The sequence below is a fragment of the Canis lupus genome, chromosome 17 (genome assembly GCF_003254725.2).
Source record: "Canis lupus dingo isolate Sandy chromosome 17, ASM325472v2, whole genome shotgun sequence".
In the NCBI taxonomy this organism is placed as follows: domain Eukaryota; kingdom Metazoa; phylum Chordata; class Mammalia; order Carnivora; family Canidae; genus Canis; species Canis lupus.
In genome coordinates this window covers 9,222,568-9,248,965 of record NC_064259.1, presented here as the reverse complement: position 1 = coordinate 9,248,965, position 26,398 = coordinate 9,222,568, and the positions used below count along the sequence as shown (strand labels likewise).

At 51.0% G+C, this 26,398-nt stretch overlaps 1 protein-coding gene across 3 annotated transcripts; it reads right to left on the bottom strand.

The window, feature by feature from the left end:
- Positions 1-26,333, bottom strand: TRIB2 (tribbles pseudokinase 2). Of its 3 annotated transcripts, none has more exons than XM_025454631.3 (4): positions 26,214-26,333; positions 24,425-25,194; positions 19,255-19,547; positions 1-2,473 (listed from the first exon to the last, which is right to left on the bottom strand). In XM_025454631.3, exons 2-4 carry the CDS (start codon positions 24,692-24,694, stop codon positions 2,005-2,007), a joined length of 1,032 nt encoding a protein of 343 aa, XP_025310416.1. In that variant the 5' UTR covers positions 24,695-25,194; positions 26,214-26,333; the 3' UTR covers positions 1-2,004. The 3 variants fall into 3 exon arrangements, with proteins under 3 accessions (XP_025310416.1, XP_025310415.1, XP_035556386.1); XM_025454630.3 differs by lacking the exon at positions 26,214-26,333 and adding an exon at positions 25,403-26,182; XM_035700493.2 differs by lacking the exon at positions 26,214-26,333 and having other exon boundaries at positions 24,425-24,680; positions 24,907-25,310.
- Positions 26,334-26,398: the final 65 nt, after the last annotated feature.

Genomic DNA, 26,398 nt, shown 5'->3' with positions numbered 1-26,398 from the left:
TTTTAGTTAAATACGCACAATTTTATTGATTGAAGAGATTAGGACAAAAACATTAAACCAAATACAGGACAAAGCACCAGAGGCCATAGATTCCCACCATGCACATCATCGATCTTTCCTCCTACGGGGTTCTGAAAAAGTAGGGGATGGGGGAGAGAAACAGGTCCTTCTCGACACAGCACCATCTTCAGAATGTAAAACAAAACAAAAACGAAAACAAAAAAACAAACCAACCCCCCCCACCCTCAAAAACCAAAAAACTCTCTCCTTCGTATCTTCCATTATCAAAATAGAATCGAGGGCAAATCCATGGCCGCCTTGTCTCCCGACTATGAACGGTTAGCCGCCCTCCTGGGAATGTGAAGGCCGGGCTCCTGCTAAGCAGGCATAAAGCATCCAAGATCTGCACACACATGCCACATACTATAATGAAGCACAGATTCAAGTAACATTTACATACTAGAGTCCACGTGTTACCTACCCAAAAACATGACCATTTCACAAAACGTATACAGGCAGTAAAATCCAATCAACTGAGGTACTGGAAACACAAATATTTATGCCAAAAGAGTTCTGTATCATACAGCAAATAGAAAAGCCGTAATAAAAAACATTTGCCACTCGAAATCAAATAAAGCTATCTAGAAAAGCCAAACGAAAGGTTATTTCAGGGACAGAAATACTCAAACAAGGAAAAAAAATATATAGATAAATGTTAACTACAGCATGTAACATGTCATCCCAAGTCAACCCGTAATTGAAGTACTGGCTTAATACATCACAATGTGACATTTTCCTTAATAAATAGAAGAATTCTTGAAAATACAAAGGTGCGTATTGGGATAGAGAGCTGTTTTTATTTATATCATCCTAGCTTCCGGCTGATTTTTTTTCTTCCCACTTGTCTCTAACCGAGGGCTTTTGTCCAAACCAGAGGGCCTTCCAAGCCAAAAGGATCATTCTTCCTAAAGAAAAGGAAATAGCTGCCCTGTATTTCATACGTGTGGGACAACCTGCTTGGTTTCACTAGTTTCCAATAAAACAAGGACAGAATGTGTAGCTGAGACCACCAGAGTGTTGCAAAACCTTCAGATTCCAAGCACTTCCCGTGATCTCACCCGTTGCCCCCAGCCCAGCAGAGAGGACCACCTACGAGGCAGCCCTCATCGTTCGAAGGAAAAAAAAATTCAGGAGTGAATTTCTCTTTTCCTTTCCCTTCCTTTTCTTTTTCCTTTCTTTCTTTAAACTCTGATAGCAGTAATGCATCTGGACGTTTGACTTCTAATAGCTTCCTGCCACAAACCCATGGACACAGAACAGAATAGCTTGTTAAAGGACAGATTTTTTTTTTTTTTTCCCCTTCAGGGAGCAAAGCATCAACATGTCATTTCCTGACCAGGATATTAGATAGTTTATTTAAAAGAAATGACTTGAAAAGAGCAATTAAGAGACACAAAACTGGACTTCTATTCTTTTAGCTTAGCACCCAGGTTTCTGGTCAGTCTGTGTGCACCGAATTTTTTTTTTAAATGAACCCCATTAATTATCAGATAGGTGGTTATCTTGTTTAAAAAGAAAAAAAAAATCCTTGGCCAATTGTACCTTCCCTGAATCGTGACAAGAAGTTAAAAGCTAACAGTGCGATGCCAAGATGTGTGTCTGAGGCAGAGAGTTTTGATTCTGTCGGGATCTGCAACTATTTTGGAACAAATGAAAAGTGGGGTAGGCGGAAGCAGCCCAACTGACAGGGGTGGTCTCCGGGGGGCTACATCAGGGAAGAGGAGCTCCAGGGGCACTGACCCGACCCCAGACCCCCACCCCACATCTCTCGCCCCCCCTGCTACATGTTCAGCTAGCTCCTTGAAGGTTCTCCTTCTTTGAACCGAGAAACTTGAGTGTCAGTGTCTTTCTTGCTACCAAGCCAGGCGATGCGTGTCCCCTGGAAGGACTTTCCACTGCCCTCTCTCGCTCCTGGTACCTGCTAAGTCTCTGTGGGGCATGAGCTCAGTTAAAGAAAGGGTCCAAGTTCTCTTCCATGTTGACATCCGGCACCAGCTGATCAGACACTTCCTTAGCACCATATCCTGAATTCGAGACGCTAAAATCTGTAGAAAACCAAGGATGGTCCAGAATTTCCTGCGAGGTCAGCCTCTCTGAGGGCTCCCGCCGCAGGATGCTTCGGATGAGGCACTTGGCCTTGGGTGACAGAGTCTCTGGAATGTTGAACTGGCCACGCCGGATCTTGCTGAAGAGGGAACTGGGCTCAATGTCATGGAAAGGGTACCGCCCCACCAACATGGTGTAGAGCATCACGCCCAGGCTCCACACGTCGGCTGCTTTGCCCGAGTAGCTGCCACTGGTGTTCAAGATCTCCGGGCTTACGTAAGCGGGGCAGCCGTGCTTGTCGGAGAGGGAGTCGTCATCCCCCCGCAGGATGTAGGCATCTTCCAGGCTTTCCAGCTTGACCCGAGTCCTGCAAGAGAGAGGACAGCGTGAGCTCCTACAGGTATACTGACACACATGGATCTCATCACAGCGTCATTGCTTCTGCTCTAATGTTTCCGAGATCATCCATTCATTCATTCAACCTGGTTGGCCAAACACAGCTTACTGAGGGCCTTCTAGGTGCCAGACCCTGTTCCATGGTGGGGGGGGCCCAGGAGTGAATAAGTGACAGGGAATTTGCATGAAGCTTAAGAGCTATTGGGGGACCCACACCTCCAGCAAGTAAATAGACCATAAATGACATGATTATGGCCCCATCTCAGTGATGAGGAACTAGGAGGTTCCTACTATTCTCAGATACATCTAGGGGGTGATGGGGATTCACAGGATTTGAACTCAGACCCAACCAACTGGGAAGCTCCCAGTAGCTCTTTCCATAGCCCTGGCCAGCTTCTGGTTGACATGATACATTCTAAAATGACCTTTCACTCAATGGCATTTTGGCTTTATAACAGTCCTTTTGTTAGATATCTGAGATTTTAGGATTCCAGTTTACAGGTAAGAACATCAAGGCTCATGGAGTTTAAGTAATTTGTCCAATGCCTTTTGACTAGGAAATAGAGAAGACTTGGCCCCACACCTTCCTTAGTCAACCTGTTGCTCCTTCGCCACTACCAAGCTGCCTCTCTGTAGGACATAGGCAAAGCTGGGGAATGTTCGTACAGGAATGCATTACTATTAACTAAGCCCTTCCAAGGCTGACAACTTCATCGCAAGCCCCTCTTCTTCTTCTTCTTCTTCTTCTTTTTTAAAGATTTTATTTATGAAAGGCACAGAGAGAGAGAAGAAGAGACACAGGCAGAGGGAGAAGCAGGCTCCACGCAGGAAGCCCGACGTAGGACTTGGTCCCGGCACTCTGAGATCACGCCATGAGCCGAAGGCTCAACCGCTGACCCACCCAGGGCATCCGCAAGCCCTTCTTCTTTCCAAGATTTTCTGTTGAACTTGCCTCCTGTCTGGCCCGTCACACTCCCAGGGGCTGGTCCTTGTCCTGATAACGATCTGCCTTAGTTTTAACTGTAACCTCGACCTCTAGGTGTCAAGACGGAGGTGACTGGTTTCTCTTATGTGTGTGCAGGGGTATGTGTGTCAATCTTCCCAGTGCCACTGAAGGACGACTGAGCTGACAGGCTCCAGGGCTCTCCCGGAGGCACGCATGAACAGAGGCAGAGAAACTCCACACCGACTTCTGAGACTCTGGGGTCCAGCACTCATCCTCACCCAGCAGGGCTTGATATGACCATTGGGCACAAAAATAAGTGCTCAGTAAATACTTAGGGACATAAGTTAAACTCGTAAAATGAACTATACTAACTTACAAGTGAACGAAGCTGAGGACTAGGACACAACGTGACTTGCTCAAGACTGAAGACTATCCCCCACCCGGCGCCAGAAGCTCCGAGACCAGCATTTCTCCTGGGCTCAGGGGCCTCCCAAGATGTCCCATTTCCCTGGTCTGCCGTCCCCTGTGTGGAAAGCTAAGTATTGCGACCCTTCAGTGCTTAAAATGGAAATCGTCCTATTCTCCTTGCTGGAAGCCTCCAACAGCAGAGCTCTTGGAGACGTTAAACCCCAGAGGCTCAGTCCCATTCCATCACATCATGAAGGCTTGCCACGAAGATGACATGGAGCAGGGATGAGGGGCTGGAGTCAGGGTAGCCCAGAGAGTAGCAGGCCCTACAAGGGCCTATGAGGTCACTGTCATTCAGACCAGTTGATTCCATCATCTCAAAAGTGCACATCATAGCCTCTACCCTATTGTCCCAAAGTGTCACAGGGCTCCAATGGGCAGAGAATAGGAAAAGTGCTCAGAGAAACCACAATGGAGCTAAATCAGAGCTTGAGGCTCAGGTCCACTAGTTGGTCTCCCTCCTCCTCCCTCAGGCTGCAGGTCTGAGCCTTGCAGGGCCGTCACCACGGCTACTAAGCAGGCCACAGAGGAAGGCGAGGCTCCAGTTCATCAGGTTAGCTGTCTATAGGAAACAAAGGGATGAAATCCCGAGGTGACTCTTAAGATCTCAACTTAGAGTCAACTTTAAAACTTGGATTTCACAAGTGTCAAAGACTAGGGAGTGAAGATTTCCCTGTACTCATCTCTGCCAATGAGCAATAAATGGCTGTGGTCTCTGGAGAAGGTGCTGGGCTGGGAGCGAGGAGAGAGATTCCAGGCCAGACTACATCTCTCGTCTGTTGTGTGGCTGTGGGTAGGAGGTGACTCAACCTCTCTGCTTCTCAAACTTAAAGGGGAGTGTTGGACAGTCTTCTTTTTAATTTTATTTTTTTAAATTGTGGTACAATGTATATAAAATTTACCAATTTAGCCATTTTTAACTGTACAGTTCAGGAGCATTAAGTACATTCACAGTGTTGTGCGTCTATCTGGACAAGAGAGTCTGAAAGCCTCTGCCAGTTTTCACATTCTGGGATTGTGTAATATATAGCAACACGTCTTCTTTACGTGCTCACCCATGTTCTACTATAACTTGCAGCACACACGTTCTTCCCCCTGAAGCTACCGACCTACAGATGCAGGAAAGGTCTAGACGTGCTAACCTGGAACTGGATGGACTGAAAGCCAGTCTCATTCTTCCGGTTGCTCTTTCTAATCCAAGACGGTGGGTGAGGTGGACCCACACCAGCCTCACTGGATGGTCCAAGATTGGAGGGGAGTTGGGGAAACCCAGGGGGCAGAGGGGAGAGGACACAAACAGGGTCCAGGTGGGCTCTCCCAACAGCTTCCTTTGCCCGATCCTCACTGGCCACTGCTCCCCGCCCCCCAATTCAGGAGCTGGCCAGACTCCTGGCCTCCAAGGTCACAGTCATTGCAGCAGAAACATTATGGGAATAACTAGAGCTCTGGCAATGACAGCTGTGGGACAAGGGACGGTCCAGTGGGAGGAGCACCAGGCGCAGATCCAGGTCTGGAGCTGGGTTAACTCACCTCCAGCCCGCCAGCTCAGGCAGGTGCATCTGACCTCTTCCCAGAGGCTGTGGGGTGAGCCTAGGGCCTCTCCACTGCATCCCCTGCCCCGCTTCCTCTTTGTTCCTGCCTCTTCACTGCTCCTCAAACACACCGATCACCCACCACAGTCTTTCCTGGGGTCTCTGCACCTGTTCTCCCCCAGTCCCTGCCTGGAATGTGCTTCCCCCAGACACGTGGACGTCTCACACTCCCACTCACTTCTTTCGAGTCTCTGCGCAGATGAGCTTCACTACAGAGCCCTTGCCTGGCCGTCCCATAGACAGCAGCACCCGGGCCCCAGTACGCTCCTGCCCCTCGCTGCCACCCAGAATGCCACGCATTTATACTTGTCTGGGCACACATTTATGCTCTATTCCATTCTCCTGGTCGCTGCAGGGTGATCACCTCGGTCCCACCTCCACAAGCTCAGGAGCAGGTGGCTGAGGTCGTTTTGTATGTAGGGAACATCACCTCTCTTTGCTGCTCTTTCTCCGCACCAAGAGCACAGCAGACGCTCAATCTGGGAGTGAAAGGGACAGTCACACCATCAACCCCTCGGAGCTCCCGTGCGCTCGTCTATATGGGAGCAGCCCCGCTCTGCCCACCTAGCCAGGATTAAGTGGATGTCAGGTGAAGCACCCACGGGGCACAGGCTGTAAATTCCAATACCTCAGTCCCTGGAGGGGTGAGGGTGGGTGCAGATGTGCCTCCAGAGACCTGAGCTGCTGCTAGCTCGGCCCTTGCAGGAGACAGACGTCACCACCCCAAGCTCCTTATGCTAAACCACATCTGAAGCCCTTTTCCATTCTTATCCTCTTCCAAGCTATAACCCAAGACTGTGACTCTCAGCTTCACCCTGTGACCCACCCCCTCTCCCAGGCGGCAGGGACCCTACCTCCACCCTGATCCTTCTTCTAGAATCCTTCTCCAGATTAAAGAAAAACACCTTCAGAAATGGCTAAGGGTTCAATCTTGTCAATGAATGCCCTTCCCCAGCTTTTGTCTCTCTCCTCTCCCACCTCCAGGAGAGGCAAATACCAAGTCAACCCGAGAGTGCAGTAGAAAGTGCGCCCCAAGTGCTGCTGATGCTTAGCTGCCCCTGGGCTGATGCACCTGCCACTTCAGCCTCCTCCCTTCAGGAGCCAGGCTTTAGGTGGGGAGAGTCCGGATCTGTTGTCACGTTCGGCTCAGTGTCCACTGCGCCACAACAGCCCCCTATATACCAGATCAGCTCTCAGTCTTGAAGTCAGAGAGACCTGGGTCCAAATTCAGGCTTTGAAAATTATTAGGTACCAGATACCAAACACCATCTATGTACCTAGACAGGTGTTGGGTAGCTACATATATTTCCTCTCCAAAGTTGATAAAATCAAGTTCCAAGGCCAGTATTATTACCCCTTTCAGTGGACAGGAGCCTAATGCTCAGAAAGGGTGAGGAAGCCCGTCTGGCAAGGGCAGCCTTTTAGGGGCTGGGTGCTCCTCCCTCCCTGGGCTCCGAGCAGCCAGCCCCAAGTCTGGCTCACCTGAGCAGCTGGCGCAGGAAACCAGAACTGGGCTGTCCCAGTCAATCAGGCCTCCTCAAAGTTGGCAGCACACACGCAACCGGGGTCAGGGAGAGCCGGCCTGGGGGGCACAGACATCCCAAGCAGGGGAGGTGAGAAGAAAAGAGAAGCACAGAGAAAGATGGGGAGGACGTACTCGCAAGCATACTTCTGACCTTGCCTCCTGCTCGGAACACCATGACCTTGTTTACATCACTCCCAGGCAGGGGTCAAGGCAAGTGGTCTGGATTATGTCTTTACACAAGGGCCTTGCAGGGTGCGCACATGTCAGGAACCCGAGGCCACGCTGCAGCTCCAGCATCAGTCCCCAGGGACTCGCTGTCCTATTGCAGGGGCCCTCAGAAGGTCTCCGGGGCTTGGTTGTGCCCCCCTGGGGAGCAGGGCTGCCGCTGTCTCCTCCGGAAAGCACGTGTGGGGTGAGGGCCAGGAGGGGCACCTGCAGCACTTGTCAGCCTGGGACGGTATGAACGAACAGTCTTACAACTTCTCCTGTCTCCTGTGGGAATTACTGGACTTTGGATGGAATTACGTACTCCCGGGTAAAGGGCATCGGTGGTCCTAGAAATTCAAACGTCCCACTAATCATGAGGGCACTGACGCTAGGCACTGGGGATAGGACAGGACTCGTAACACCCATCCTCTCTGCTTTTTGGAGACAATGAGACAGTGTAAAGACAGCATTTGCTGAGAAGCCCAGCAAGGGAAACGTGCAGAAACCAGAGGCAACGCTAACTGAACTTGGTGGTAAGATAAAGCCCCCACCTTCAAGCCCAGGGCCTAGAGGAGACAGACGAACAAGCCCCTGGCAGATCCAAGTGGATGTGACTTCTGTGCCCACGTTCCTTCCTGGGCCTTTTGGACTTGTTTCTCCCCCTGCCTGGAATGTTCTTTCCCCACCCCCCAAAATGTGTCCAGCTCATTCTGCTCACTTCATTCAGTCCCGACTAAGGCGGTCGGCATGGGCTTTGTGGAGGCGGTGGGAATAAAGATGGTACATGGAGAACACAGGTTCCCGAAAGTGACAAGGGACGGAGGGATGGTGGAGAATTTTTGTGACCAAAGAGCTGTGAATGACGGTGATTATCTCCTGCAGCTTCTTGGAGGAAAGAGCCATCAGCCTGGGGGCAGGACTGACTTGGCCAAGAAGCTGCAACCCCGCATGCATTTTGCAACCTGTCCCTGGCATGGGCAGGAACCAGCCTGCTTTGCTTTAACTTCTGAATGAAAAAGGCTTCCACGGGGCAGCCTGTGGACTTGGCACCAGGCCCGGTGCCATTGGATCCCCAGCCAGGTGAGGAAGCCAGAACCAGCAGGACGTGCTTCTACTCCCGCCTCCGTGGAGCAGCACGCACAGGCCTTGAAAGTCCCGATGCCCCGGCCGCTCCCAGCAGAGGCCTGCCTGGGTGCTTCCCTCTGGGCCTCTATGTCGCAGGAACAGGACACCTGTCGTGAGGACCACGGGTTCCTTCGGCCTCAGTTTCTCTTCTGCAAAATGAGAACACAGCCTCATGGCCTGGAAAGGGCTCCCCTAGCTTCAAAATTCCTGATTTTTCAGTTTCCTTTGATTTTAAACTACAGGAACCGTGCAGCACTTCCTAGATGACACCCCGGTCCTAACGATCATAGCAGCCATGAGTTCGACCCCTACTGCATGCTGGGACGTGCTCAGTCAACATCTCTGTTTCTCATAACAAAACTGAAGACAAATGTTACGATGCACGCAAGCTTCTTAGCAAATAAGGAAACCAAGGCACAGAGAATTGAAGGTCCCAGGCCACCTATGGGGTACCTGAGAACACCGAGCTCTGAGTCCACATCAGGGAGACCATCATGCTGGGTGGCCTCTCCGAAACACATCCTGGCACCAGCCTCACAGGATTTACTTAGCGTCAAAGAACCCGTGAAAGAAGAGTCTGGGTTTCTGGAAACAAACACGGCCCCTGGTTTATTCAGCTCTAGGCCCCATACAGAACTCTTGCACCCATGACCTAACTCCTGGAGCTCCTGAGCTGGGTAGAGGTGGCTGGACCTGCCCATTTACTAGAAGAAGAAACCGAGCTACGGAAAGCAGATGCGACTCGTCCAAGGCCACCTCGCAAGCGAGTGGCAGAGCCGGGATTCCAAATTAGCATGTCATCCAAAACGGCAAAAACGGCCTACCCCAGGCGCCCCGCTCTGCTTTTAGACCTTTAAACACCGCCCTGGGCTCCCGCAGCAGGAAGGCAGCAGGACAGGGTGGGCCAGGGTGGGGCCGGGCTGGAAGGGCAGCGAGATCAAGTGGGCCTGCCCGGGCCGGGAAGTCCGGTGGCCTGAGGTCAGTGGAATTCAGAGAAGTCACTGAAGGCCACTCCACGGGGTGGGGCCGAGCAGGCCAAGGGTCAAGCCAGCAAGGTCAGCTGCAGCCAGACCTCGCCTTGCTCTGCTCACGGCTGCAAAGCCACCCTTGGCTGTCGATTCGGTTGCACGAGCAAGGGGCCCACTGGGGGGCTACGCCGCGATGCTATTTCTGCTGCCAGAGAAATCATCACCATAATTCTGTTTCCTATGTGCACAGATTTTTTTTTTTTCCCAGTCGTGGCCTCTGAGGACCACCGAGGCGCCAGGTGGTGTAGACTCAGTGAACAGGCCGGACACTCAGGTCAAGTGGCTTCCACATCAGCAGGTAACCCCGGGGAAACGCTCTAGCTCAGGATGAGCGAAGTCTACAGGCCGGGGCCGGCTGGTTCTATCCTGTGGTACCTATGCTCACGACCTGACGTAGTTGAGGGGTTCCAGAAAATCGCAGCTTAGCGAGATGATGCGACTTGCTGGGGAGGAGCACAGTTGGGATGAGAAGCCAGATCCAACTCAAGCACCCAGATGTTTCCGCAGCACGGCGGCCCCGTCACAATAGAGAGGCCTGGGTCGTCTGCGCCCTGACTCATCCCGGCCACGGGACGGGGGGGAGGCCACCCCACCTCCCACCCCTGAGGCCTTCCCAGTGCAGGAAGGCAATGCTCCTGGAGCACGGCCTGCACCTCCCCGGGGCCGGGGGGCGGGGGGAAGGAAGGCAGTGCAGCTCCCACTCCCTCATCACTGCTCTGTTGGCCTCTTGCTCCTCTGCATGGAGACGGGATCCCCAAGGACCCCCTGACCCCAAGTGGATGGATCCAGCTTCTCAGCAAAGCTGCAGGCAGGCGAGAGCTCAGTGCTCGGCGGGCCCCCCCAGCCTGGGGTCTTCCAGGAAAAGCGAGCCACGCACACCTCGAGGTCCTGCTCCGGCCTTGGGCCTAGGCGGATCCGGGGTCCAGATCGTTCCTATCCGTGCACCACCGGCAAGGCAGGAGCAGGCTCAGCCAGGCCCTGTGACCCCACCGACCCAGGGAGCCCCGCGAGCCGCAGTCCAGCGCTGGCGTCACACAGGGATTTCTACTTGGCAGAGTGCTACCCCGGGGCTCACCCAGATGGCCCAGGCACATACTACACACGTTCCGGGAGCCAGAAAATCTGTGCTCTGCTCTGGGTCACACCACTAACACGTTCTAGAACCGTGGAGGAGGGACATTCCCTCCCCATTTCCCTATCTGTGAGGATCAAAGGGCCGGGGTCCATTCTGCCTCTTAACCATCCCTCCTTGATCCCACTGCTTGGGTCCTGGTTCAGCCTCAGCCTCCTGAAGTCGATACCCATCCCCAGGCCATCCTGCACGTCTTCCAGAATCCCAATCGGACCCTGTCCCATCCTGTCTAGGAAAAAAAAAAAATAACCCTATAATGGCTCCTTGTGGATTTCAGGTCAAATTCAAGGTCATGAGCATGCACCCCGGGCCTACACCTTGCTTCCCTCTCTGACGCCCCACGGTGCTCTCCACCAGCACGCCCCGCCCAGGGCTCATTCGTGCCTCTTGGCCTTTACTCATCCTTTCTGGACACCCTTCTACTTCACTCCACCCAACCGGAGAAGGAGCCCATCTCCTCCTGACACCCTCATTCTCTGCACCCCACTCTGCCATTAGGATACTTTCTTCTGGATCCTGGAGACCCCACTAGTGCACACTCATTCTCTGTAACGTGGTATGAAAAGTAACTATTACACTATGTCTTCCTTTAGGCGAGGGCTCTCCGGACGGGATTCTCATTCATACCCTCAATACCTAGCGCTGCATGTAGCACATAATAGATGCTTAATAAACGTTTGCAAAATAGTGTGACTCCCATGTCGAGGAGGCTCCCATCTGCAACATGCTGTCTCGAGTTCAGGGTATGTAGGCATGATTCTACTTAAGAACCACACTCTCTAAGGTCCAAAGAATTTCAAATAGGCTTGACTCTATTTCATGCTTTAGAGAGACTCCCGAGAGTGCTGGAAAAAGGACATTTAAAACGTGTTTCCATCCATTGCCTTCTGCCATCAATATGTCTAGGGGATTTTTCTTATAATATTTATGCCTCCAGGGCATAAGGGGCTATTCACACACCCATTTAGTCAATTGCCAGACATTCAGGAAGCATTTACAAGGCTAGTCCCGGGCCAGGTAGGGAAGACAGAAAAGATAAACGGACCCCACTCTACAGTTCTGTAGAGAAAATAAAACCCACTCCATAAAATGGAACGCAGGACATCACAGGGCTGCCTGTGGGGTTGGTTAACGGGTGGCCTGTGACCGCTCAGAGAAAAGCAAGTACTGAGTTTCGAGACTCAGGGCTGGTCAGGTCCTCCTGGTGTTCACCTGTGGCCTAATTGTGTGAGACAATTCTTTCTATGGATAGGACAACAAGGGGTGCTATTTTACCTGGTGTCTATTTCCCAAAGCCAGGGTGGTATTTGAGGGCCTAGGCATGGGACCCCATGGTCCTGGGTGCAGACCCCAGGTCTGCCAGTGGTTAGCTGTGATATCCTGAGCCTCAATTTTCTCATCCGTAAAATGGTGATAATACCACCAGTTTGTTTTAAACTGGTTAATGAAAATCCAGTAGTTAAACAGGATTAAATTAGTTCTTTTAAGTGTCGTAGTTAGAACAGGGCCTGGTCCACGGTGGGTGCTAGATAATATTTTGCTGAAATGGAAGTCCCATGAGGGAAGGGTCCAGTCTCACTGGGCACTGTAGTAGCAGTGCCTGGTACATGACAGATGCTCAACACTATTTGCTGAATAAATAAATGAATCTCCAGGTTGTTCGGTGGTGAGGGCCAAGGCCATCAGCTGATGACCAAGAGCAGTCATGACAGCTGCCTTTTTTAAGGCTCTGCGGTGCATCAGGCACCATGCTGGATACTCTAGGTTCATGATGTCCAAGCCACATCAGAGAAGGGAGGCCAAGGTCAAATGGCTCAGTGAAGGACTAAGAAATCCTACTGCTGGGCCCTTGGCTCTGCTTGCCCAGGGTCTCAGACTAGTCCATCAACTAACTTATTAAGCAAAAACAGTAAATAATTCAGCCAGGAATGCTACTGAAGGATACCTACTAGTTAGCCCATTTCTAGGCAAAGAACTCTGAGGATCCTCTCCCTTCTAACTATGGTCAGGGAAGCCCTTCATAAATGAAAACACCCCACCACAGACATGGAACAGTGTCTTCAATAAATGTCGCTTCTGCATAAATCATGAAATCGAAATGGGAATGATGGGTGAATTTCTCACTTGATGCAGAACAATGAAAGTAGCTCTTTTTTGAAAAGGTGTCTCCAGAGATGTATATACGGTTTAGTTTCCTAGGGCTCCCAGGCTGGGCAAGGCCCTAGAGGCCAAAGATCTGTACTTATCCCCACCTCTCTCATTCTGTCACGAGAATCCAATCTGAGATGCCGACCCTCAATGAAGGAGATCTTCATTCATTCGATGCCACTGTGTTCCAGCAGCAGTGAACACGAGACAGCCTCTGTCCCCCAGGAGCTCTCAGGCCAGCAGGAGCTGAGGACAGCGAAGGGATGCACATGGACAATCCAAGGAGACTGTCCGGGTGCTGCAGGAAGCGGGATCACCAACCCATCCAGGGAGACGTGGGGGGAGTGAGCCTTCCCCAAGGGTTGGCAGTGCCCCAAGTACATAGAAGTGGTCAACAGAAAGAAGGGGATTCCAGGAGCTTGGCCTCTTCAAAAAGATCAGGACTTTTGCTAAAATACAATGGGCCTACCATTTCACGTAAATTGTCATTGATGAAAGAAAGCAGGGTCCGGTCTCCAGTCTGGTCTCTGTATGTATTTTGTTAGATATTGAAGCCTCAATGGAGGCTGAGGATCTACAAGAAGAGCCAGTATAGAAACAACCTGAGAGACACAGAGCAGAGACAGACAGAGCGTGCACACAGACCTCAGTCGGTGGGGAGAGGAAAACGCACCCGCCGCACGGGAGACGTAGGTCCTGTGCCTGTGCAGATGGTGGCAGGTGACACCGAGAGCCCCAGGGCTGCTGGGTTTCTACAAAGGGTCCAGCCTCCCTCCTGCAGAAGCAGGCACCGATCAGCTTCCACAAAGCAGAGGAAATGCAACCTGTGACGTCAAGAGATAAAAATCTAACCAAAGAAGAAACATGTACAGAGGCATATTTCTCCATTCACGGGGGGGTATTTCTGCGCAGGGAAATGTCAACACTGAATCGCGACTGGGGGGCGGGGAGTGGGGAGGTGGCCAGGGGCCTGGTCCCAAGGGAGAAGAGAAAGCAAGCTGGCAAAACAGGAGCTGCTGTAGGAACCCCGGGCTCACTCCTGGGGCAGCCTGAGGTTGCACCTCCTTCCAGGGCTCTTCACATCCTGACTCAGCAAGCTGCCCTATGTCACCCAGGGGGCCAGATACTATGTGCACAGGGCGGGGAGGTGAAGACAGTGGGAGCTGCCGCTTGTCCGTGGCTGATTATGTGCCAAGGCCTGGGATCAGCTGCATGAAGTCATTTAATTTCACGAGGAAAGTCTTCTGGTTATTTCCACTCTGCGGATGAAGCAATCTGGACAAGAGAGGTTATGTACCTTGTCAAGATTAAGTTTACTAATTAGCGTAGGAACAGGGGCTGAAATCCAGAGAGTGACTCGGCCTCCACACAGGAGTAATGGGTCTTCTCCCAAAGCTCAGGCCTTCCCTCAGAGGCTCAGAGTGAAACAGGGGGCCTCCTGGAAGAGGCGGCCCAGGTAGGTCAGCCTAACAGCCCAGCAAGGAGAGGGAGCCTGGGGACACGGGCACACCCTCCTGGGACCTGGGCACTGCCCTCTTTCGGGTTTGCAACCCCCCCCAACACACACACACACACGCAGCCCCTCCCACTCGACAGCCCATCTCTGATTCTACTACAGGAACTGAGGATGCAAAAGGTGTGTCCACGGTGAGCACAATCGGGGTAGGGGCTTAACTTCCTCAAAAAGAAAACAAAACCACCTTAGTTCTGCCCTGCAGAAACATCCCAGGGACGGAGGAGAAGTAGCAGCACAAGGCCGGGGACAGAGTGGCCGGTCCAGGCCAGGGGAGCGGGCTCCTTCACTCCTGCACGTGCCTTGTGCGTACATCTTGTCGACCTTCTGGCCCTTCTGAGCTCACACTCTACCCCTTTGCACTCGCCCTGTTGGTCACCCTCCCAGCACTGATGATCCAATGATTGTAATTCAGCAAGAAAAGAGGGTATGGCTTAAATCCAACCCTTCACATCACAAGGGTTCCACTGCTTGTGAAATGGATCCCCTAAGAGCTGGAGCACGTTCTCCACAGGACTCGGGAGCCCTGGGAATGGCTCATTCACAACGGCACCATTTTATCAATGACCTCAGGACCAGCTGGCCATTGGCTATTTTCAGCACTTGCCCCACCTTGTGTGCTTTTGGATCATTTCACTCTCACAGCCCCCGACAGAGATGCAGTCCTAATTTCTGCCCTGAGGAATCTGCAGCTCAGGGGCATTCAATGGCTCATCCAAGACCAGACAGCTAAGGAGTGGTAGCTAAGGAGTGGTATTCTCAGAATGCGAATCTAGAACCCAAATCAAAATAAAACAGAAGCCAGAGGCCCTGCAGTGCTGCTAATTTGACACAGAAGCAGAAGGCACCCTGGCATCAGGCCCTCACGTAACATGGGGTGGCGCGTGTGCATAATGTCGTCAGCTGCTTTCGAGAAACTGGACTAATGGCCCTGACAGTTCTACCAAGAACCCTTTCATGGATGGTCCCGGATTCAGCTACAGATAGGTCCAGAATTGGAAATCCACTCATAAGGAGTCAGCTCACAGGCCGGTCTGGTTCTGCACCCAGTGGGGCTCAGCCAACTTCACTATGTAATGCTTTCACCTTCAATCCCTTACAAGAGCATCAGACAATAAGACGCACATCCTTGAGAGAGAGAAGATCATGCACAAAAGAGGGGTCTGGTGATTTGAAACTTCAATAAAATAGGGCTTCGAAAGGCCTCTTCTGAGATTTTCCCCCACAGGACCAATGCATAAAGGGTCAGAAAACAGACAGACTCCATCCTTCACCGTTTCAAAAGCCTTTCAAATTCAACCCATTGTTTTCTCACACGCTGGATGCTGGATGTTGTCAGGAGAGGCATAGGCTTCAGTCCTATTCAAATACCTATTGATGAAGTCCTGCTGATTGGGATGGATGGTGAGGGCTGCCAGGAGCCTGGTCCCCAGTGAGGTCCCTGGCTGCTGTTCCCCTCAAAAAAAACAGACGGGTCGCTCCATGCAGGCCACTGTGCAGACCAACAAAGAGGAACTCTGCCGTGAAACTCAATGACTGCTGGGACGTACAGAGGGAGAAATGCATCGAGTGACAAACCCAGAGTGTCCCACTCTGAAATCGAGACGTTAAAAAACAAAACAATAAGGAGGAAGCCTACAAGGCATTATTCCTCTTTCACAAAAGTTGACAGCTGGCTGGAGAAAAAGTTCCTGTCGGCTACTGATGAGAACATTTAGAATGTCCTTGAAAATGAGAGTGACCTTCTCAGAGCTGCCCAGACAGAGACATTTGTCAGGCTAGGAACAGCAAGTCCACCGGGACTTCAGCACGGTGTGGGGTAGAGAAAGAGCTCTGGAGTGAAACGATAGGATTTCCAGGCTGGCTCCATCATCAGCATGCTGGCTGTACGACCTTGAGCAAGGTCACTTAACTCCTGGGCAACCCAGTCACCTCGTCCATCAGACGAGGAGTTATTGTTCTCTCTGACGGTCCCTCACGGAGGCAGGGCTGCACGGGCTCAAGTCCTGTCAGATATGCTGGGGACGCGTGATGACCAGCTTCCTCCCTGTCACTGATGCTTCCTTTTTCAGAAGGAAAATGCTCTCTGAAGGTAAAAAGGATTTAGCTTTGACATGCTTACTCCAGTGAAGTGTTCTAGTTTCACATTCATACGGGATACTTTTTTCTAGATCTTTCTAGACAGGGTCCTGCTCTTTGGCAAAAGTCAAACACCACTAAACTCAGAGCCAGAGACTCACAGTCCTAGCGTTGGAAGCTTTTGACATCTTCATGTTTCTTCTCTAGGCCCTGGGACATCAAGGAGTTCAGCTTTGCCACCATGTGCTCCTGGGCACTCTTAACTTCCCATAAAGGACAAGCCAGGCCTGCAGCAGCAAATGTGAGGTGTGACTCAGCCCCTTATTTGCTTCCAGCCATCTGTGGGCACTGGGGCCAGCACCCTCACCTCTGGGGCTCTGATTCCAGGCAGGAACAGGAGACGACTGAGGGATGAGCCCTCTGGAGACCCTAGAGTCCACACCTGCTCCCATGTTCTGTGACCTGGGGAAGTCCACCTACTGTGACTCGCTTCATAAATATGTATTTACCATGTGTGTGCTATCACTGGGTGCACCACCCTGTATACTCGCTGGTGTCTGAAATTCCTCTCTAAAGAGACACAATCAGGGCACCTGGGTGGCTTAGTGGTTGAGCATCTGCCTTTGTGATCCTGGAGACCCGGGATCGAGTTCCGCATCGGGCTCCCCACATGAAGCCTGCTTCTCCGTCTGCCTGTGTCTCTGCCTCTCTCTCTGTGTCTCTCATGAATAAAAGTAAAATCTTGAAAAAAAAAAAAAGAGAGAGAGAGATATACACACAGTCAAAGGTGATGTTTAAAAACTTGGATCCCCAGGAGAGAGGGCATTCATTTGCTCTTACTCCTCGTGGCAAGCAAATGAATTTCTTGAGAGCTGATTTAATAGAGAATATGTCCTTACTTCAGCTCTTTCTTGTCTATTAAGTTTGAGACTTCACAGAAGATTTTGGAGTCCTCCTCTATAAAATGAACATGATGATGCCCATCTCCCCATTTGCAGAGAGAATGAGGTAAGGCCAACAATAACCTGATAGCAGGACCTTAATAGTGGTCTCCAACTACCACCTCTTATTTTTGTAATTACAGTTATTACATTTCCAAGAAAGGTGGAACACACAAGGACAAAGGAACTACCTTTGTCAGCAGTCTGTTGGGGTCAGATGTGTATGTAACTTCCAGTGAGAATACTCAATGAAGCACATACCCAATGTTATAACTCAGAAGGACCTCAGAACCAGTAAAACAGAGCCAGGACAATAAAAGGATAAGAAACTTGGGGCCAGGAGGAAAGGACCAAACTAAAAGGTCACAGAGGGTATTAAAGGCAAACCCGGGACAAGAACCTGAGTCTCCAGACTGCAAGAGCAGAGGCAGCTGAGCTGAAGAAGAGAAAATGTAAATGTCGCCCCACACTCGAGATCTTAGGCGAGCTCCCTATTCTTCTGTTTGTTAGTAAGAGTCAAAACCATGCACTATCAGAGTATCAGAGACCAGGCTATTAGCTGCCATGAATGCCTAAGACACCTGTTTATGGGTAAAATATATGGAACAATAACCACTCGGCTGCATGATAAACTGTCACAAGATTATTGCATTCGGTTTAAGTAACCACAGGCCCTTTATCTTTGCTCATCCCCAAATGCTTCCCATTTACTTCCCAATGAGCTCAGACCATAAAGATGAACAAAACCGAAGGAGACATCACTAGATCTCATTCTAGATCTGTCACGTAGGACATCAACAGACACCTATAAGCAGTAACCTAAAATATCATACGCCTCTGGGTACACGGCAGGCTAACTGGCAGGAAGAATGGGTGAAAAGCCAGATCTGCACCAGACACATAAAAGATATTCCAGATTAAAAAAAAAAAATTAATCCTCCAGATATGTTTGTTGAGGGAGGTATGCGCGAGCTCTGCACTCAGATGGTCCTCAGTGGCTTTGTGACAATGGGATCTCTGCTTTGCCAACCACTTTTCTAGTAGGAGCTGAGGAAGCCCAAGGTCATTATGGTAGAAATTCTGGAGCAATTTCTGGAATAGTCAGCAATGATTATAAATCACTTGCCTCCATCCCTCTACAACAGTATACTCTTCAAAAGAAAAAAAAAAAAAAGTGGCTCAGAAGAGTTGTACAATCGAAGAGAAAGCAGGCCCCAAGTGGCTTTGCCCAACAGAATGTCACGAGCCAATGGAAGAACAATGAATGGAACCCAGATGCCCAGCGTCCTGCCCAGCTGTCCCCCACAATAACCCAGACCTTCACTTCGCTTTGCATGTGTATTGGCAACTTCCTTACCTGGCATGCCGGTCCTTCGCACACTGGAACATACTTATCTTTCAGGTGAGCTCCAAAATCACCTCTCTGATAAGAACTCTCTTGACTTCCAAGTCCTAGTGAGAACTGACATCCCAGCCCCCAGTTCCCATCTGACCCATATATAATTTTCATTTAGGGCTTGGAACATTCCTTTGTAGGTGAGTTGACCAACTAACGCACGCTGATATTCACATTACTGAGATTTGTGATGAATAACACACGCGCTGTATCAATGCACACGTATACACTTAGGAAACATCTACTGAGTGGGGGAATCAATGAATGGATTCTAAATGACTGATGCCAGGCACTGAGCCGATCGGAAGGCAGGATTATTTCAAAAGCAAAACTCGTGCTTTATGCACACTGAAAAGGCCACAGAGGCTTCCAGCCACCTTCAGAGTTCACGACACCAAAACAAAATTAATTAGCAGGTCGCAGACCGTCCTGGCGCCTGACCTCTGAGCATTCAGTAACACCGCTGGAGCAGCAGCAGCCCGTCTTCCCAGGGCACTTAAGTCACTGCAATATTCATTCACCTCCTTCGCCCTCCCACCCTGCCTTCTCGCCGGGACAGCGGCCAGCACGATAATGTCCACTGCAACCTCTCAAGCGAGCCGCTCCTGAGCAGCCCGTGAGAGTTCCAGGTCTGGACAGGAATGACACTCACCTTTCTTCGTCCTTAAAGATGAACTTCCGCAGCTTCAGGTCCCGTAGCACCAGCCCCCCGTCGTGGCAGTGGGCCACGGCCGATGCAATCTGATAGAACAGTCTGGCCGCCTCCTCCTCCCTCAGCTTCTTGCAGGTGCGGACAAATGAATGCATGTCCCCATAGCTTCGCTCAAAGAACACATAGGCTTTGGTCTCCCCCAGGATAATTTCGGTGATTTGGTTGATGTTGCTGTGGGCAGACAGGCAAAAGCACGGGGCCAGGGATTCCTGGTAGCAGCTGATATCGAACACCTAGGACGGGATTCACAACAAGACCAAGAGTCAGAGGTGCCCCTTCTAGAGCCAACTGCCAGCATGCAGACCCCTCCCAAGGCATTGGCTGTTGATGGGGACGAAAGGCAGACCGAACCTGGATGCACACCACACTGGCCCTGACTGCTCCCAGCTGTCCTTTATCTTTGCTCATCCCCAAATGCTCCCTTGACCAAATGCTCTGAGCTTCCGAACCTCCATGTAGAAAATGGGCAAACAACACTTGACTCTCAGTGTTGGGAAGATTATATGATAAATAAATAAATAAATAAATAAATAAATAAATAAATAAATAAATAAATATACATATATATATTACATGATAACGGAGGTAAAAAGGCTTTGCAAGACGTAAAACAGTGCATAAATGAGACATCTTAGCATTTTTTCCTCTCTACCCCCATCACTGGTTTACAGAAATAAGGCAAAATCTGCAAGTGACCCCCTGCTAAGTTGCGCAGACAGCGTCTTATTTTCCTCCCAAAAATGAAACGGAAGAAAAAAAACGTACATCACTATCCAACCGTGGCAATTGTGAGCAACATAGTTTGTGCTGTGCCAGTTGCGTTGTATAGGACCCTACAACATACTAGCAATTAGCAGAGTAAATACGTAGACGTTGCCTCAGGGTCCTCTAATTCCATACCTTCATTTTACAGACGTGGCTATGGAGGCTCAGAGAGCAAGGCGAATAGAGCCCCAGCGGCAGAGCTAGGAATAGGACACACAGTCCTTAATAGGAAAGCAGACACGCTCCTCGACTCCCTCCACAGCTATCTAGCTCAATGAATCAGTTATGCAATGATTTTCTATGAATCAAAATTAGCCTGTGAAATGCCACCTCATTGTGGGGTTATTTAAAAAGAAAATCCATCCTCAATACCTTTTTGAAACCACCCTAAGAGGAATTAAGACTACAGAGAATCGTTGAGGTTATAAGAAAAAGCTTTCATTCATTTCAAGACCTCCAGTAAATCAGGAATACAAATCCCTGGGTTTGGAATGTGGTTTTACTATCTGCCTGGGAATGTGGGCACATGACTCCATTCTGCGCCTGCAGGAGTGAGGGGCAGGCGCGAGGTGCTCTGCTGGAGAGCACTGCAGGCCAAGAATGCTCCAGCAACAACCATTTAGCTTCTTAAATCTTTTTCATTAGTTAGAACACCCTCTCCTTGATCCTCGTTTTGCAGCGTGGCCTAGAAATCACCCGTCTGAGGCTCTAATCCTGGCTTGGCCACCGGTAATCTGGATAAGATGGATAAAGCACTCAGGGTCACCGGGCCTCCCTCCTCTTCCTAAACTGAAGACGTTGATTTAGAACCCCGCTGACCTTTTTGGGGTCCGGATCCCACGTGAGAACCCGATCAAAGCCCTGTCCCCTCCTGGCTGACAATGCCCATTCTCCCATGCGTGCAGAATAATACTGGATTCATTTTAAGGGGATTCGCAGGCCTTCGGAACCCCATCCAGGGACACAGGCTGCCACTTAAGAATCCATGATTTAAGTTAAATCGCCCTCAGGTTCAAAAAATCGGAAGAAATCTGTGAGTCAAACAAGGATAGAAAGAACCTCAGGAGGGCTGGTGCTAACCCAGGGCGAGGAAGCAAAGTAACGTTGTGAATGAACCATAATGAGGCATCTCAGGAAGGCGGCACAGCTGCCGCCACTATAACCTAGAATTTAAGAATGAATACTTGAACATCTCCAGAGACCACAAATCACACCCTGATACTGTCAAATGATGACCTACGAGCAGTGACCTCAGAGGTCCGTTCAATTAGGAATCTGAAATGCCTGAGTCAACTTTAACACCCAGACTGCGGGCAGCAGAAACCTAGGAAACCCTCAAAAATTTCACAGAGAGTAATAAACGTCTTGCAGTGGCTAATGTAAACACTCCGTGTTATATAACGGGGGCGATGTGTCCTGGAGCACCAGGCTGCAGGCTCTTGTCGCCAGTGCTCATGGAGTCACAATGATTTGTAATACCCTCCTCCCTCAAGTTGCATTTCTAGAAAAAAAAAAAAAATACATGGTGATTTCTGCTCCACACCTTCATTCTGTTAATCCTGTCCCACTGATGATGGACACAGAAATTTAAACAAACAAACAAGACAACATATTCATGGCAGCTTCAAGGACTAGCCAATACCCTCTGGAGGAGATCAAATTCCAAGATGGTGGACAGAGGATGAAAAATAAAACAAACACCTCTGTTCTCCCAAATGGGTAAGAACCAAACTTTTAGTAGCAGCTATAATAGGCATTTATAGGGTGGGACTGGTATTTAAACCATCACCTTCAAATGCAAAACCCAGCCATAAGCCTGGCTGCCAGCTTCTTTTAAATGTTTAATTTGGAGCCTTACTTATATAATGTGACAGTTGAGATAAGGCAGTGAGATCAGGCCATCATTAGTAGCATTTGCAAAAAAAAAAAAAAAAAAAGTGCCCATTATTCCAAGATAGTAATTATGTCAATCTGCACAGTAGCTACCAGCATTTCCATGAAAATGATAAGGTAAAGACCCCCTAAAGCTGCCTTCCTTCATTTGGCTAGCTTAAAGTAGGCTCAGGGAGACAATAAACAGGCTTGATTATTTTGGTCAAATGATCCCAAAGAGGGTCCTGTAGAATTCTCTCTGCAGTCCTCTCTAGTCATGGCATCTTTACATTTGGTCTGGTCTTGCAAAGACTTTTTCCTTGGGTCAACAAGGAGCTGGAAGATATGAACTCTTTACTCTGAGACACGAAACGGAACTTGATTCAATGTGCAGATTTCACAGTGCCCTGCGGTAAACTGAGTTCACACCGTGTATCTGGGGGTAGCTCGTGGAAGCAGCCTTATAAAAACCACTTGGGGCTTCCTAGGACACATACAACTCTGCTTGCATAAAAAGTCTTGCAGCCTTTGCAGGAAACCGGGCTGCCGTGTCTTAAAGGGATGACCTGTGTCAAGCAGAACAATGATACTGCACTTAAATCCACTTGCAGCCACACAGTAATTGCTGAGGGGCCGATTCAATCTTTGCAAGAACTAAACCAGCCGATTAAGTACAGTTTCAAGCCAAAGAGCAAGTCTATGAATGACACCGAAAGGTCAGCCCAAAGGGAAATAACGTCTTGAGGAGTCTGGAGGGAGAAAGAAAGAACAGGGGCAAGTCCCCTCTGCCTTTAAACAAAGAAATAACAGCAAGATGCTCCTGCAGACTTTGAAGGCAGAGTCCCTTTACTTACAAGCGTCTCCAGCCTTTGAAAAATATTAAAATGTTGTACCGAAGTTGAGCAAAGGGAGTGAACACTCTCACTGCTGGGCGATTGTGCATATTTCACAGGAGAGTGGCAGCTCTGTGGAATTCATTCATTTCAAAGGATGACTCCCCTATTGTGCAACCTTGCAGGTCTTCTGAGAATTCAATCCAGCCCTGAATAGCCTACCGAATTTTGGTTAACCGGGCACAGTTGCTCTGGGTCTCAATAACTTGGGAGGAGATGCAAAATACCAAATGCTCCCTAGAAGCAGAGAGCTCTATTTAAAGAGTCTCTGATTTTCCCCCTGAGATCTGAACTGAGCAATTGCAAAACTGACTGAAGACCTCCACAAAACCCATATTTACAATGAAAAGGCTCCAGTCCGCTACGAAATAAGGCAATCTGTGGTTAATGGTAGAGAAGCGCGATGTTTTATTCGTAGCACAGCTCTGCAGAGTGCCCATCTCAAAGAGAGCAGAGGTCCTCACTCCTCACCACCCCCTTACCCGCCGCCCCCCTCCCAAGAAAAACCAAGAGTGACCGAATATAAAATTAAGTGACAATGAATTCCTGATCTATGTCCCAATGCCCGGGGTAGCAGTATGCTCTATTCTATTTTTTTTTTTTTTTTTTTTGCAACTGTTCCCCTTCTCATCCCCTCCTCTGGAGCGCACACAAAGACACACAGACACCCCAGTCACTGTTGGGGGTCAAAGACAAAAAGGAAACTGAAGTGCCCATCTCTGTATTAGCAGTGAGAATCCCAGGGGCTCCAGAAGCCGGCCTGTAAACCCTACAGGCAAAGGTGTGTTGGTGGGGGGGGGGTGTCGGAGGGGGGTGTCGGGGTGGGGGGGTGTTCAGGCACGGAAGTCCGGAGGATGAGCAGAAAGGAGACCACAGAGAAGGAGCCAAGGACTCACTATTTCCTACACCCAAAGGTGCGCCTGCGGCTTTGATTTCAACCCCCAGCCCTCCTCTCCAGGCTGCAGGCAGCAGGGAGCTCTTTGTAAACTCCTTCCCCGCGCGCTGGGCCCCTGGCTCAGCCAGAGGGGACACCTTTGTGTGTCTCCTTTAAAGGGCACCTTCGGAACAAAGGTTTAACACCTGCACGCTTCTAAGAACAATGGCTGCGAAAGGAACCCGGTCATCAGTGCCCTAAAATGAGCGGGGGATTCCCTACTCCACGGCGGGAGGGGAAGGGGGGGGAGGGCGGCAGTCGGGGAGACAGCCCTGGGGCGGCCGCGGGCCCCGACCCCGCGCAGGGGCGCCCCACGGGCCTTGGGGAGCGCGCGTGTTCGCGGCGCCCGCGACCCCGGGGCTCTCCCCGGGACGCCCCCGCCGCGGCCCGCCCCATTGTCTGCAACGCTCTAAAAACTTCGCAACTAGTCGAACGTGAACAAATAAATAAAGCCCCTTTTTAACGAGGCCACGGAGAATTATCCCGCGCGCCTCCCTCCTCCGGGGGCTCCGGAGCTTGGCGACCTCCCGCCCTCCAAACGGGCCCGGGGAATCTTTTGAAAAGACAATAAGCAAAACAAAAAAGCACCCCCCAAAAAACAAAAACAACAAAAAAAACCCAAACCAGCAAACCCCGGGCTCTTTACCTTGCACACCAGCTCCTCCCCACTGTGCAGATGCACGGCACGAAAAACGTGGTCTCCCTCCAGAGGTTCCAACAATAAGTATTTCCCGATGCAAGAAACGCAATGCGACAAGTTCGGAGTCTCGGGCGGGCTCGGGGAGCCGAGGTTCGGGCTGAAACTCTGGCTGGGCTCGGCGGACCTTATAGACGACAACTCTTCGAAATCCTGGGTTTTGTTCCGCGATCTCCCATATCTTGCTATTGTGATGGGGGTAGACCTGTGTATGTTCATGAGTGTGGGGATCGCACTCGGCAGACAGACAGACAGACAGACAAAAAAAAAAAAAAAAAAGCACCCCCGCTGGAGAGATGATGAGTCGCTGGCGAGCGCGGCTGCAGGCGCCTCCGTGCCACGGATTTTAAAAGGATTCGCGAGGGGAGGGGACGGGAAGGGGGCTACGTGGAGAGAGAGGGAGAAGCCCCCAGATGGGCGCCGCCGGGCACCTGGTCGGCTCCGAGCCCCGGCTCCCGGGGGCGCTCAGTCCGCAGCAACTCCGAGTCCTTTTGTTACCCCAAAGCAGCCGGCGATTTTGCAGAGTCTCCGCACTTTTAGTTTCTTTCTCTCTGTCTCCTTCCAACGTGGGTCTAGACGAGCCACCCGATTGCTACGGCGGGGAGCCGCAGCGCCAGGTCTCCCGAGGCGATCCCCACGCAGGCTTCCGAAGCGCGGACGGGGCGGAGGAGCCCTGCTGTCTAGTTTGTGCAATCTTGGAGGAGCGCGCACGGCAGCCGCTGGGTCTCGACGCGTTAGAAACCAAACAAAAAGGGAAAAAGAAAAAAAAAAAAAAAAAGGAAATAAGCACGGGTCTACCGGCTCGCGCTGCACGGCAGACACAATCCGCGCTGCAAACCCCCCCCCTTTTTTTTTTTTTTTTTTTGGTGGAAAGGGTGGGGGGCGTGGAAGGGGGGGGGGAGGCCGGCGGAGCGAGGAGCTACCTACGTTTTAACTGTAGATGGCGTGTGAGGCTTTTCCAAGATCGCAAGAGCTCTCCAAAATTTAAACAAACAGACAAAAAAAGAAAAAGGAAAGAAAAGAAAGAAAGAAAGAAAAAAAAAAAAAGAATGGCAAAGGAGCATTTAACTTGGAGCGGTCAGCGCTGCCAACAAAAGGTCGCAGAAGCTGTGGGGCAGAGAGTGGCGGCGCGGGGCGCGGGGCGCGCGCAGGGACCGCGACAAAGCCCGGGTCGGCCCGCCGGGCGGAGGTCAGCACAGGCTCATGCTGTCGCCGCTCGCTCGCTCCCTCGCTCGCGCTGCAGCCCGTCCTCCGAATAAAGCGAGAAGTGCAGGCAGGGACGAGGATAGATCAATGGTCTCCGGTTCCCCCGGCACGAGCTTCCGGGGGGAGGGCGAGCTGGAGAGGGGCGGGGGGGGGGGTCCTGCGGGCGCTGGAAGGGGATGCGCCCCCGGCCAACCTGCCGCGCGCTCCTTTCCCGCTGGATAACTGGATCTTGCCTTGGAGCAATTTGCAACCACTCCGCCTCCCCCGGACCCTAAACCCAAATTGCCCGGTGGGGTTTGTTTTGGAGGAAATTGATGGCTTTTCTTCTTCGTCTTTTATTATTATTATTTTTTTTTCTTTCTTTCTTCTTTCTTCTTTCTTTCTTCCCCGGAGGTAAGAGGAATGTGTATTTAAAATTGAAGGGGGGGATGGGCGCGCGGGGTGGGGGGGGGGTGGCCGACGGTGCCCGAGGCCGGTCCCCGAGCTCAGCACGCCCGCAACTCCCGGCGACGCGGTATTAATAGTTACTTACGTGGCCGGGGATCTCGGAGCGAGCGGGGCCCCGTGTGCGCGCGTGTGTGCGCGTGTGTGCGCGTGTGTGCGCGTGTGTGCGCGCGCGCGCCGGGCTCGCGCTCAGTCTCCCCATTCAATGTCACCGACACATTTCCACGGAGCCCCCGCCCCCGCGGCCCCCGCGGCCCCCGCGACTGGCTCAGC